The sequence below is a fragment of the Rhinolophus ferrumequinum genome, chromosome 6 (genome assembly GCF_004115265.2).
Source record: "Rhinolophus ferrumequinum isolate MPI-CBG mRhiFer1 chromosome 6, mRhiFer1_v1.p, whole genome shotgun sequence".
In the NCBI taxonomy this organism is placed as follows: domain Eukaryota; kingdom Metazoa; phylum Chordata; class Mammalia; order Chiroptera; family Rhinolophidae; genus Rhinolophus; species Rhinolophus ferrumequinum.
Window position 1 is genome coordinate 22,652,680 of NC_046289.1, and position 12,663 is coordinate 22,665,342.

Sequence of the window (12,663 nt, forward strand, 5' to 3'; positions counted from 1 at the left end):
GTCATATCAATTACTGAAAGAGGATATTTCAAACTTAGTTCTGTCAATTTTTGCTTATGTATATATTGAGGCTATATTATTAAGCTTAGCTAAGAATTAGTATTTCTCTCTGGCAAATTGAACCATTTGTCAGTAATTGAACCAATGTTTATTATTTTGTAGAGATTATCATTACTTTCTCTAGTATCTGCCTTTTATATTTTTTCTATCCTTTTAATCTTTCTGTGACTTTGTGTTTTAGATATGTCTCTTATAAATAGCAGATAGCTGGATTTTAAAAATCCAGTATTATAAGTTTTATCTTCCAACTGGTGAGTTTATTACACTTATTACTGATGTATTTTAATTATTTTATCTTATTGTATGCTTGCTATTTTGCTCACCTTTCTTATTTTCTATCATTCATTTTTACCCATATTAAATGCTATATTCTTTATACTTATTCTTCTAGTGGTTACACGAAATATTTTAACATGTCTGCTTATCTAAAGTCCCAAATTAATAAGACTCTTTACCCTTTTCTTGAATAATTAATGGGCAGTTGGACACTTTAACTCTCATCATTCCCTTTCAAAATTCTTTGTTGTCTGGTGTTTTGAAACCTCTCTTTCATTACTTGCAATATATTTAAAACATTTAGTTTATACTCTGTGCTAACAAGCATATCTCAAGTGTTTATGAATCTGATACTCCTATGTTGTTTCTGATGACTCTCACTCATGGTGTCTTATTTCCTTCTTTGGTTTACGGTTTTTAACTGTGAACTACCCATATTCTTTATAATTTTATCTGTGGGAGTTCTTTGATTTCTAGATTGAAATTTCATTCCTCCAGAGAGAATCTGTGTTCACTTCTGCTAGTCATCTGGGGTTACTACTGACCTGGGTCCACTGTAGGATAAACTTGAGCCATATCTTATTGAGATAAGGGATAAACTTGTTAAACATTTTTAGGGGAAAAAACACTTTTCCTCCACACAAGGCCAAAATCAAGACAGGCTCATATCTTTCCTGTTATTGCTACTTTATTTTTTACTAATGTTTTCGCTGTGAGTGTAGCACTTTGAGGATCCTTGCTTTGTGGGAGATCTCAGATTAAACTCCCTGCCTTGAACAGGGCCTGCTTTGTATCCTGCACCCATTACAGGCACCATGACACAGGCTCAAGGGGACCAGGTCTCAGCAGATACCTGGAGGGTATAGCTTTCACTTACCTGCCTCCCAAGGTTTGAGTTCTCATGTCACTTTGACCTTTATAGATTCTTCCATTTTTTTGCCACTGCTTTGTGTCTTTAGAAAGGTTTGTTGCTTTTTTTTGTTTTGTTTTTTTGTTTGGTTTTTTTTTTTTTTTTTTTTTTGACCCTTGAGGATCAATGATAAAACCATCCCCCAAAGTAAAAGAATTCAGTAAGGGAGCAGGACATAAAATTAGCATACAGAAATCAATAGCCTTCATATGTAAGAACAATGACCAAGTAGAAGACACAATGGCAGAGAAAACCCCATTTACTAGCAACAAAGAAGATTAAATACTTAGGGATAAACTTAACAAGAAATGTGAAAAATCTATACAAGGAAATATTTTAAAAGTCCTGAAAAGGCACAAAAATAGACTTGAACACATGGAAATATATTCCCTTTTATTGGATAGGATGACGCAACATTGTAAAGATGTCAGTTCTCCCTAAATTAGTTAATAAATGAAAACAGTCTCAATAAAAATATCACTACACCTTTTTATGGAGTTAGACAACTTGATACTAAAGTCTACGTAGAAAAAGAAACATAGATGAATAGCCAGGAAAACACTGAAAAAAAAAATTAGGAGAGGGGACTACCTCTACCAGACATTAAAACACACTGTAAAGTTTCTACAATTAAAACAGTGTGGTACTGTGCACAAGCAAACAAATAGACCCGTGGAATAGAATAGAAAGTTCAGAAACAGTCCCAAGTACATATGGATCCTGGATTGAATCCTTATCTGGAAAAACGACATTTCTGGGGAAACTAGTGAAATTCAAATAAAGTATATAGTTTAGTTACTTAGAACTGTGTCAATGTTAATTTCCTGGTTTCAATAATTGTGCCGTGGCTCATACGTTAACATCAGAAGCGGAAAAAGCTCTGTACAATTTTTGCAACTTTCCTAAAATTATTTCAAAGTAAAAGACTTTTGTAAAAAACCATGTTTTGAATCAAGAGCTCTCAAGAACATGGAGAGGAGGCTCTGCGTCGTACTACAGTGCAGCACTAGAGAAAGAGTCGTAAGTCACCACTTTGGCCCCAAACACTCATTTGGTTCAGTTTTACACAGTTTCAAAGAGCTTAGCTAACTTAACTTAGACCATGGTATTCATGAGACCAAAATCATGGGATCAGAGCTTAGTGTGGGCCAGCTGTATTGTCCTATGGACACTTTCTGTAACCTTGAAATAGCAAAGATTGCAGAAGTCCCCAATCTAAAATGTGTGACTGGATCAACACACATTTACTGTCACTACTGAGAAACAAAGCCCGACATGCGTAACTGGTCACTGACAAGAACAACTCTGTTCCAAGGAACAGTACTGGACATTCGGGCCACCACACAGTACATTCAATTCTACCAAGATAAGGCGGTTCAGGGGAAGTAACTTCAGACTGGCATCATGATAGAAGACACGAGGGAATCCGTCAGCCATGGTATAAACTGGTATTTCCAATTCAGCTTAATCTACTCTCAAGCATGTCAGTAGCTCCTACAAATAGGTGGACCTGGTAACATACACCTCAGGGCGGGAATGAAGGAGATACAAACCTGTTCCCATCTGAGTTCCAGCTCTGTCTGCACAATGGGCCTCCTGCAGTAGGGTTTCCATGGCTATACCACAGAGGAATGGTAGGAGCACTCCAAATCCACAAGCAAGCCCGTGAACACAGGGTCCCTCACTTCCTGTCTCCTGCCTGCCTCTCCCTGCTCCTTTGCATCCTTCAGATGCCAGCCTCACCAAAACACCTGCGCTGCCCTGAACAAACCGCGCTCTTTATGCTGAATAACCTCATCCTCTCTTAACTCCTGCGCATCCTTCCAGACCTGGCTCAGTATTTTTTTAACCTTCCCTCTGCGCAGTCTGAGTGCCTTCCTTCTTGCCAAAATACCATGATATTCTTACCTCGACACCTATCACTCTACATTGTAATATTTGCTTTCCTTGTCTCTTCCTCAGCAGACCATGAACTTCATGACTTCCTCTTGGTATACTCAGCAGTCAGCGGAGTGCTTGTCTGAAAATGTGTTACACACATCTACAGAAAGAAGGGACATTTACAAAGGCCAACACTGGTAAGTCGGCTATTTTGCTAGCGGTTCTATGAGCTGTTTAGCAACAGTCTGAAAATGGGATGTTCGGGACAGCCCATCACTACCCTTACAACTCAAAATACACGTCCTCTTGGCTCATGGATCAGTTTTGCTTTGGCACACAAAGGACAATACCTTTCCGTTGCCATAGGTTTGGAAGATTTGTTTGACTTTTGCTTTAGACATGTTCAAAAACAAGAATAGGTTGTTTTAAGAGAATGCCATAGAGGTTGCCTATCTCCTTTCAGTGCTTTAGGCACCGAGATGAGCCCATTCACAGTTGCTTTAATAGAGAACAGCCCACCAGGAGCAACAGGCAAATGGAGTAAAATGGTGCCACCAGACACCAGCCCTGGGCCCAGGGCGCAGTTTATTTCAGATATACATGGCCATCAACAGTTCATTTCTACTGTGAAAAGGGGCAACATAGGGTATTGGCTGATAACGGAAACGTTAGCATCAAACAGCCTCGGAGTTTGAATCCTGGCCGACAGTGATTAGCTATGTGACTTGGACCAAGTTAAGCTGTAACTGTAAGCATATTTCATTGCTTTAAAACAGATAAAAGTACCTACCTTAGAGTTGTTGAGGATTAAGTTAGATGCTACTGACAAATGGCATATAATCCATCAGTAAATAGTTATTATTATTATTATTATTATCTCTGGAACGGGTTCTACTGGTTTCAAGAGTTTGCAGAGTATATCTAAGGAACCTAAGAATACCCTGCTTGGGGCAGCCACCCGCTTCCTCAAGAGGTCTCTGAACACTTAAAAACGTTTTTTGAATCAGTGAACAGGGCTGTGGCTTTCGTGGACCTGTGTCAGCTGCCCAGCATCTGAACTGCCCTCCTACATTTAAGGAATTCATCCATCCCAATAGAAGCTCAATACTCCAGACGACCTCAATCTCACTTCCCACAGCTAGGACGAGGCACATGACCACTATTTAGATCCACCTATCCCAGATTTTGAATTAGAAACCAGTGATTCAAAGAAGCCAGGAACAGTCCCTTCTGGTGAGGGTGGAACCTCTACACAGTAGCAGAAGCAGCATGCAGTGACGGTGGTGAAGTAGGAAATCAAGTTCTACGTTTCATTCTTCGGGCTAGTGCTCGAAACCCCAATAACAAGTTCTCTGATAAAGTAAGATCCAACATGGTCCCCAAGGCCAAAAAGTGGTGAGGAACTGGGTCTGACTCACCCCCTAAACCCAAACTAAAATCTTACCAGCAGCCGACAGTAAAAAACTGAAGGTAGCACTAGGTGAGGGTAGCCTCCTTGCGTGCAGAAGTGGGCCCAGGCCTCCTTACCAGTCCAAGACCCTGGAAAGGAGAAAGCAGAAGAGGGACCCCAGTTCAAGCCTGACTTTTCATGAACAATTCCATGAGTTAGTAAACGGGTGGATCCATCTTAGAATCTGACTAGTGTGATTTGCAATTCTTCCTACCTCCATGGGTTTGGAGGAAGAACAAATAGACGTGAGGGAAGGAGCAGAGATCTTGAGAATGCTTTCCTAGAAGTTTGCAGTCATTAGTAATAAATGTAAATGCTTCACTGAGTCTGTCCTTCAAGTCAGTGCATTAGGTGGTATGACAAAGGGACTCCTTAGCACATGGACGTGAACTGAAGTACTGGAGGTGAGGGCAGACAGACATTCAGTCTGCGCTGGACTGAACTACTGACCAAACTGCCCACCTGCGGACACTGAGAAAGGGCAAAGTGGGAGAAAAACCAGGGGAGAACAGGGTCAGAATAGAAAGAATTCCAAAAGGGATATGGCTATACAGCATCAAATCATGAAGATCAACCTAGACTAAATTTTGGCAACTAGAAGTCACTGGTGGACCCAGCAAGCACCATTTTAACAGTGCCGAGGGTAGTGGCCAGGTTCTCGGCCCCAGCTGTACATTTCTGTAAGGATTGGAGCCTGCCCCTCCCCCCTATCCCCATGTAACTGGTCTGATTTGACTGGGGGCATTAGGATTTTCAAATACCTCCCCAGGTGGTCGTAAGCGTGCAGCCAGGGTTATAAACCACAGGGTTATAAACCACTTGCGTGATTTGCGAACTAAGGGGCAGAAAGAACAGGTGAGGGCAGCACCTTAGCGGTAGTCAAGCGGTTCAAAGGGTTGAGGAACGGGATTGTTAGAAGACGGAGTCTTTGAACATGTTTAAATGCAAAGCTGTACGTGTGAGGAGTGCAAAGTTGTAGCTGGATTGAGTGAGGCGTCTATATGATCAGGGGAGAGGCTAGGACATACAAGGGATTCGTCTTGGGCAGGGAAGGCCCTTGCAAGGAGAAAAAAAGGTGAGGAAGAGTGTACGTGAAGGTGTGTAAGTGGGGGCCCCTGTCTAATACTCTGTTATCTGTTAAGGCGGGGGGGAGATTAGCTGCTGAGGTTGAGAAGAAGGGTAGAAGAATTTTAAATGGCCACAGTTTGCAATCGCTGACAACAGGTGGGAAGTTGTAATAAATATTGAGAGCGATTCAAAATGTCACCATGATTCTGGGGTGGGAGAAATCAGCAGATTCTTCATGGAGCAATACATGGCCAACTGGAAGGAAAGAGATACAGAATCTATAATAGCGAAATGGGTTGGTTTAAGTGAAATCCACTAAGGCCATTTCTAAGTTCTCTGACATTGTTTTTCCTTTTTCAATTAGAAACAAGGGTCAGAACTCACTTCTAGAGAAAGAAAACATTAATTTTCATAATTTAGATCTTAAAAATCTTTTTCTATTCCCACGCCTGGATAATATCTAATAACACTAATGTTTTTGGCCAGAGGTACTTTTAACTGGTTTCCAAGATGGAAAAGAAAAATTATATGGTGCTTTAAAAGACTGCAAAAATTGAAGTGAGAGCTAAGCAGCCTACACATGTGTATTAACCATGTTTTTTATTTTCTATATATTATGATGTTTTGATATCTTAAGAAACCTTTCCAGCTGGGGAGAGACTACCCCTCCGAGGGCTAGCCGATTCTTAAGAATATTGGACTCAGCTTCTGATCTGCAAAATGAGCAGGTATGATGGAGCCCTACCTCCTCCATCCGGCCTGTACAACCCGGGAAGCAATCATCCCACAGCCAGGTACCAGGTAACTAGAGACCACGCTCTAGTCCAAAGGCCCTGGGAGTATTCAAACCAGCCCAACTAGCCATTCCTAAGCTGTTTACCCTCCCTGCTTTGCCTTTCAGGAAACCCTGATAAAGGCTCTGGCCTAAACCTACCTCTTGCTCCTGTCTTCTGCATCCTGACCCAAAGCTGGTGTTTGTCCTGTGGCCCTAGTAATTAATGGGCCATGTATCTTGTTTCTAGGGGAACTATAAGTAACATTCAAGTTTCCTTACAATGACAGTGACCTCTCCATGTTGTCACTCAGTCACCTTTATAAATTAAGACCCAGTCAGAAAACCACATGAGCACCTGAGGAAATGATACTCAACTCCTCCTTAGCCACACATATCGCCAGAGAGAGAGAACTTGAGGTCGCAGGCGTTGGTACTAAGGTAGGGCCCTGCCACAATTCATACAGATTAAAATCTAAAGAAAAAAGTGGTCATGATTTCACTTCAAAACTTTGGAGTACCACGTTGGATCCACGAGTCAGACAACAAAAAAATGTATGTGCTGTTGCTATTGGTCCCCAAGCCCTGCAGAAACACTACCTGAAATGTAAAACAAAGACAACAGTGTATGATTAAGTGGGATAACTGAAAATTGATTTTTACATGCTCTGAAGTACTAAGATTAAGTCCTAGCAAGATTACCAATAACTCGACAGGTATTTATTACAAACACTATGTACGCAGGGTGGTTTTTCTTCCAATTATTTTTTTCATTTTTGTGAGCCATACTTTAAGGGCTTCATTCACCATTATGACGCCAGAAAATACATGACACTTACCCATGAAATTACAATGTAATGAACAAATGTCACAAAATCATGGATGGCAGTATCTTACACAAATGTTTTACGGCCCATTTGAAAAATGACTATCACTCACAAACTAAAAATTCGTGATTATATTTTAATCCACTTTTAAAAGGTTGTTTCCATCCATCTAAATACAGCCTCGACGGCACTCTGCTCCACATCATCCCTTCTCGGTATTTCCAGGAGATCTTTCAGGAGCTTGAGGGGAAAAGTACGGGAAATAAAGACATTAACAGTTTCTGCAAAGAATCATACACAAAACATCTCTATACAACATGGAGGGAAATATAAGAGCACCTCAGAGCTCAGGGGGCTACCAGTATATTAAAACAGTTCTTTTTAACTGTGGCAAAGCCTGTGGTTTTCAAACGTCAGCGTGCCCCCGAGTCCTCTGGAGCGCTAGTAGGAGCCGGCTGCGCCCCACCCTGTTTCTGATTCAGTAGGTCTGGGGCGGCAAGAATGTGCTGATGCTGGTCCAGGGACCCCCTGTAAGCATTTCCCCTTCTCTTCCTCTCGCCTTCTTCTCACTTCTGGACCTCACCAAGATTGCTTTCCTTGGTGAACACCTTCAGGACCCCCAGTGTTCAATACTGTGCTTGAAACTTTTTTATTCCCTAATTTTGGCAATTTTACCAAGTGCTATATCTATTTGCAGTGGCAGGAAAATTTCTTCTTTTGGTCGCAAGTTTGTTTTCTGGGCTTGTTAAAAACCTTAAAATCCACACACTTCAGCAACATCACTCATTTTCCTTGTTTCTTTCCGATGTTGCCGTTTCCAGGCATTTGACGTCCATCTCTTCTGTGAACTTCATGTAGGTGAAAGCATCTCCCGGCCACTTTGTGTTTAGCGCTAATAGCAGAACCTGCCAATTTCCTCACCTTTCCCCTCTATACCAGTTTTCTGATGGGGCAGGAATCCCTCCTGATTGCTGCCACCATCAGTAACTCCAACAACTGTCATGACTGGAGTGGGCAATAAGGAAATACTGACAAGTAAAACGGACAGCTCAAGCATTAACAAAGGAAGCAGCTGACAGCAAGCGCAAACTGTTTCTACCATCCTGCCCACCATCCCATGAACCATGACACATCCTGGAAGCTACACCCCTAACGAGACGGCATCCACAGCTGCAAGAGAAAGCCACTCTGTTCTCATCCCAGCTCAGATAAGGTTCACCAGACATACAGAGCACCGAATATGGCTTCTAATGCTGAGGATTTTACATAGGCGCCTCCCCAGGTAACACAGAGCGTGGTAATGAAGCCAAAATAAAGCAAAGATCTGGAGCCTTCGCCGGGAGCCCAAGTGGAGAACCCATCACATCAGCAATGACAAGCCAGCCTAGCTCCTTTCTCGTGACACTCTGTCACCTGTCCAACTCTAAGTGACTTCTGTGATAACTCTGCTCCTTTGCTTTGCAGCATCGGAACTTCCAATGCTGTGGACTAGATTGTGTTCTGATTCCAAGGTGCAAAGATGTATCAGATTAATCAATTTGGCATTCAAAAATAGTTTAATTACCTATTCTAGGTGGGGAGTTTTACTTAGCAAAGAATGCTGTCAGCATCACAAATTAGATCTATTTCAGCTTTTAGTCATTTTGCTGCCAAAATGGCCTTGTTTTGTAGCCTGTTTCATAGCCCAGCAAAACAGTATCATCTGAAATTTTCAACTGCATTCAATTTCTAAAGATTTCAAGGTTAAAAGCATGCACCACTCAATATATTAAGATCATATTCTGTCCCTCCCAAATTTGGCACCATGTAAACAGCTACTAATTTCCTCCTCTGACCAGTTCTTAACCAAAAAGCAACACAAGACTTTTGATGCAAATGAAGTTGCTCCCTTTAAAATACTGCAGCTGAAAAATAATCTCAAATTCCCTTAAACTCATAAGCAAAACTAACTTTTACGAATGGCAGTAATAGATAACATCTTGACTTTTGCCTATTGTGGAAAATACACAAGATTAGGGTTCAGACAGGCAGACTGTGCAGCCAGCTGGGATAAACCAGAACCCTGAAAGAAGTAAAAACTGTGGAACTCAGCTGCAGTTGTTACTTGTGAGCAGATCAAATAAGTGTGAGCTCAAGGATTATCCTCAAAGGAAGTCATACTATCAGTTTTTTCAACAGATTACAAAACCTGATTTTGAAATATCTTTTGTTGAAAGGTAACAGACTTTCTTAATTTATCACATTATACACTTTGCCATATAAAAAGGAGATTTAAATTTTAAAATTCAAGATACACTCGATTCTAAGGTTATTCTTCTGGAATTGATTCATACAAAAACAACCAGAATGAATTGGTTAATAATTCTGTAAGCAAGCTCATGCAGCAGCTTAAAACAGGAACACAATTTACAAACCTGTGTTGCGAAGCACTTGTGTACTTAATTGCTATTTTCTTAGGTAACTATTTGTCTCCCCTACTTAGTATAGGTAGATATGGCATTTGTGGGTGATCCCTGTTGAAAGGATTCAAACTATGTAAAAAGCATGCCCAAGAAGGATGTAACATATTCATGGCACACTGTTTCAAAACCAAGGCTCTCAGAGTGACACAGGTCGACCAATGAAAATCAAGGTTACAACCCAGGGCAGAGAAAGTATGAAAGTCTGGGATTTTAATCCCGGCTTGATTAAGCGATTCTGGGCAAGTCACTAAACTGTGACTGCTCTTGTCTCTGTAAAATGGCAGCAGCCACTTACCTTTATGTCACAGAGATGTTTAAAACATAAAATTGTACATATAAATTATTTTTAATCACAGGTAAAAAGGAGAATTGCCAGGCAACGTGCCATAAAAAAGATTCGACCTGAAATGTGGAGGTCTTAACAGGCCATGATCACAGGACCAATCTCTGTATGAGCCACAGAGCTTAGTACAAAGACAATAAAATTATGTCCATGAATTTCTCCCTTAAATCCAACAAATTATGTTCGAAATGTATGTCTCGGGACACTGTGGGGACTAGTTAAGAATGCACATGACCATAAAACCTACCCTCATCACTAAACAATTCAGTAGTGCCATTTTGTATTCAGCAGACACTGCATCTTCTACATTGCTGTGGGTGCAGCCTGCAGGGAAGGGAAGTCCACTCACTATGACAGGAGAGCCTGTCTTCAGGCTTATGGAGAGTGCTACGCAAACCCAGCTTAAGTCTCCCTCTCCAACCATGTACACCTACCACAGACAAGGAAATTCTGGAGCTACCATTGATTTTAAAAGGGAACACAACAGAGCAGCCTACCATTACATTCTGTGTGAGAAAGAGGGACATTTGCGCTTCAGGGAAAGGAGGCTCTGTCCCACTCAACAACCTATTTAAGCACAGAAACTACCCAGGCAGAGTGGGAGCTCCTCTAGAACATAACCAGAGCAGTGGGCACTCAGAGAGCAGTTTCGGTACATTTCAGAGTAAATGCACTCTATTTGTACCACAAGAGAGCCCTTCTGTCAACCAGGCCCCTGAACGACAGACACATTTGCTAATACCTTTTTAGAAAGCGTGGCTTCTCTCCAGCAGCTGTAGGCAGTCACTTATTCCTCATTTTGACAAAGTAGCATCCAACTTCAGGCATCGCTATATACATAACTCTACATGCAGCTGAGCCGTGATGATCAGGCCAAAGAAAAAAAGCATGTCAAAAGACATTTTTCCTTCCCAAAGTATGGCCCCAAGAAGCCATTATTATAATAGAGTATGAATTTCTGCTGCAGGTTATTGACCTATAAACTAACAATAAAAGTCCCATTTAGTACATAAAGGCTTACACTGCAACATGAAGTATTAAGACACAATCCACTGACTATTTCAGTTTGCTGTACAGCTAAAACATCTTCATGACACTAATCTGTGTGTATATGTATATAGGTGCAGCTGCTCGCGGTCCCACTAGGCCATCAAGAAGACTAGAAGAAGTTCCCAAGTCCCATGCTGCTGGTGTTGTCTTCTGAGTCTCCAAACTGAGACCTTGGTGGATTTATCAGATTGGCACTCTGAGGGAATCGAGGCCAGGCTCAGAGGCAAGCCTTACCTCCTGCAAACACAATTCCACACACAAGTCTTGACTCATTAATATCATTTGGGACTTCCTCAAATGATATTAAAGCTCTACACAGAGAGTATGCAAAAGCAGTTACTAGTTTTTCAAGAAAAGACACACCTGCAAAAAAGCAACAGCTCTGTAAATGGAGCTGTAGGTAACTGTTGAGACAGTAATAGCAATGTAACAAATATTGCATAAAATGACCCTTTTTAAAAAAAAAATTGCTGCCCCAATACTTTACTTTTTAAAAAAACACCGGATTTCCACAACATGATTTTCTAAGAGAAAGAGTCCACTGCTTTGTTCAAAGAGGAAGGACCCAGTCCTGATGGGGAATGGGCTGGGATGTCAATTAAGATATGCAAGCCTACATGATACAAAGTCTAATGGTTTCGCAACACCTCGTTGGCTCCTGGGGTGAAATACTGCTCTCTAGCTGCATCCAGGGTTCTTTTCTTGTGGCATTTTAAAAAACGTAGCTGAAGCTGAATCAGCAGCTTTCTCTGGGGCAGAGGTCCTGACCAACCACTCGGAGTTGGGAGATTTCTGGGCCTGTGATGCTGGTGCAGTTGACTCCATTGCATCCACGTGAACTGGTAAGAGGGTTACAAAAGTAGAAAGGAAAGAAAATCAAGGAGAGACAAATTAGAATGAGATACTTCAACGTAAAAATTTTTAAATCCTTTTATCTTATGCCCTATTAACCCAAGTGCCCACATAAGGCTTTTCTTTTGGAACATTACCAGCCATAAAAAATCATGAAATCTTACCATCTGCAACAACATGGATAGACCTAGGGGGTATTGTGCTGAGTGGAGTAAGTCAGACAGAGAAAGACAAATGCCATATGATTTTACTTATATGTGGAATCTAAAGAACAAAACAAACAAACAAGAAACTCATAGATACAGAGAACATTTTGATGATTGCCAGCTGGGAGGGGGTTTGCAGGGGTGAAAATGGGGAAGAGATTAAGAAGTACAAACTGATAGTTACAAAATATTCAAGGGAATGTAAAGTATAGCTTAAGGAATATAGTCAATAATATTGTAATAACTACCGTGTTTCCCTGAAAATAAGACCTAGCTGGACCATCAGCTCTAAGGCATCTTTTGGAGCAAAAATTAATATAAGACCCAGTATTTATTATATTACTAATATTATATTACATTATACCCAGTCTTATAATAAAATAAGGGGGTCTTATATTAATTTTTGCTCCAAAAGATGCATTAGAGCTGATGGTCCAGCTAGGTCTTATTTTCAGGGAAACACGGTATGTAGGGTGTCAGATGGGTGCTAACTAGATTTATCCAGG

The 12,663-nt window shown here is 41.0% G+C and overlaps 1 protein-coding gene across 2 annotated transcripts in view; it reads right to left on the reverse strand.

Moving 5' to 3' along the window:
• Positions 1 to 1,609: 1,609 nt before the first annotated feature.
• GPATCH2L (G-patch domain containing 2 like) overlaps positions 1,610 to 12,663 on the reverse strand; it is a 56,407-nt gene continuing 45,353 nt past the window's right edge. Inside the window, exon 10 of one of the 2 annotated variants that reach the window (XM_033107664.1) lies at positions 1,610 to 11,938. In XM_033107664.1, coding sequence (XP_032963555.1) covers positions 11,778 to 11,938 — 161 coding nt within the window. In that variant the 3' untranslated portion in view covers positions 1,610 to 11,777. The remainder of the gene's footprint in view (positions 11,939 to 12,663) is intronic. The other variant, XM_033107665.1, reaches the window with a different exon arrangement.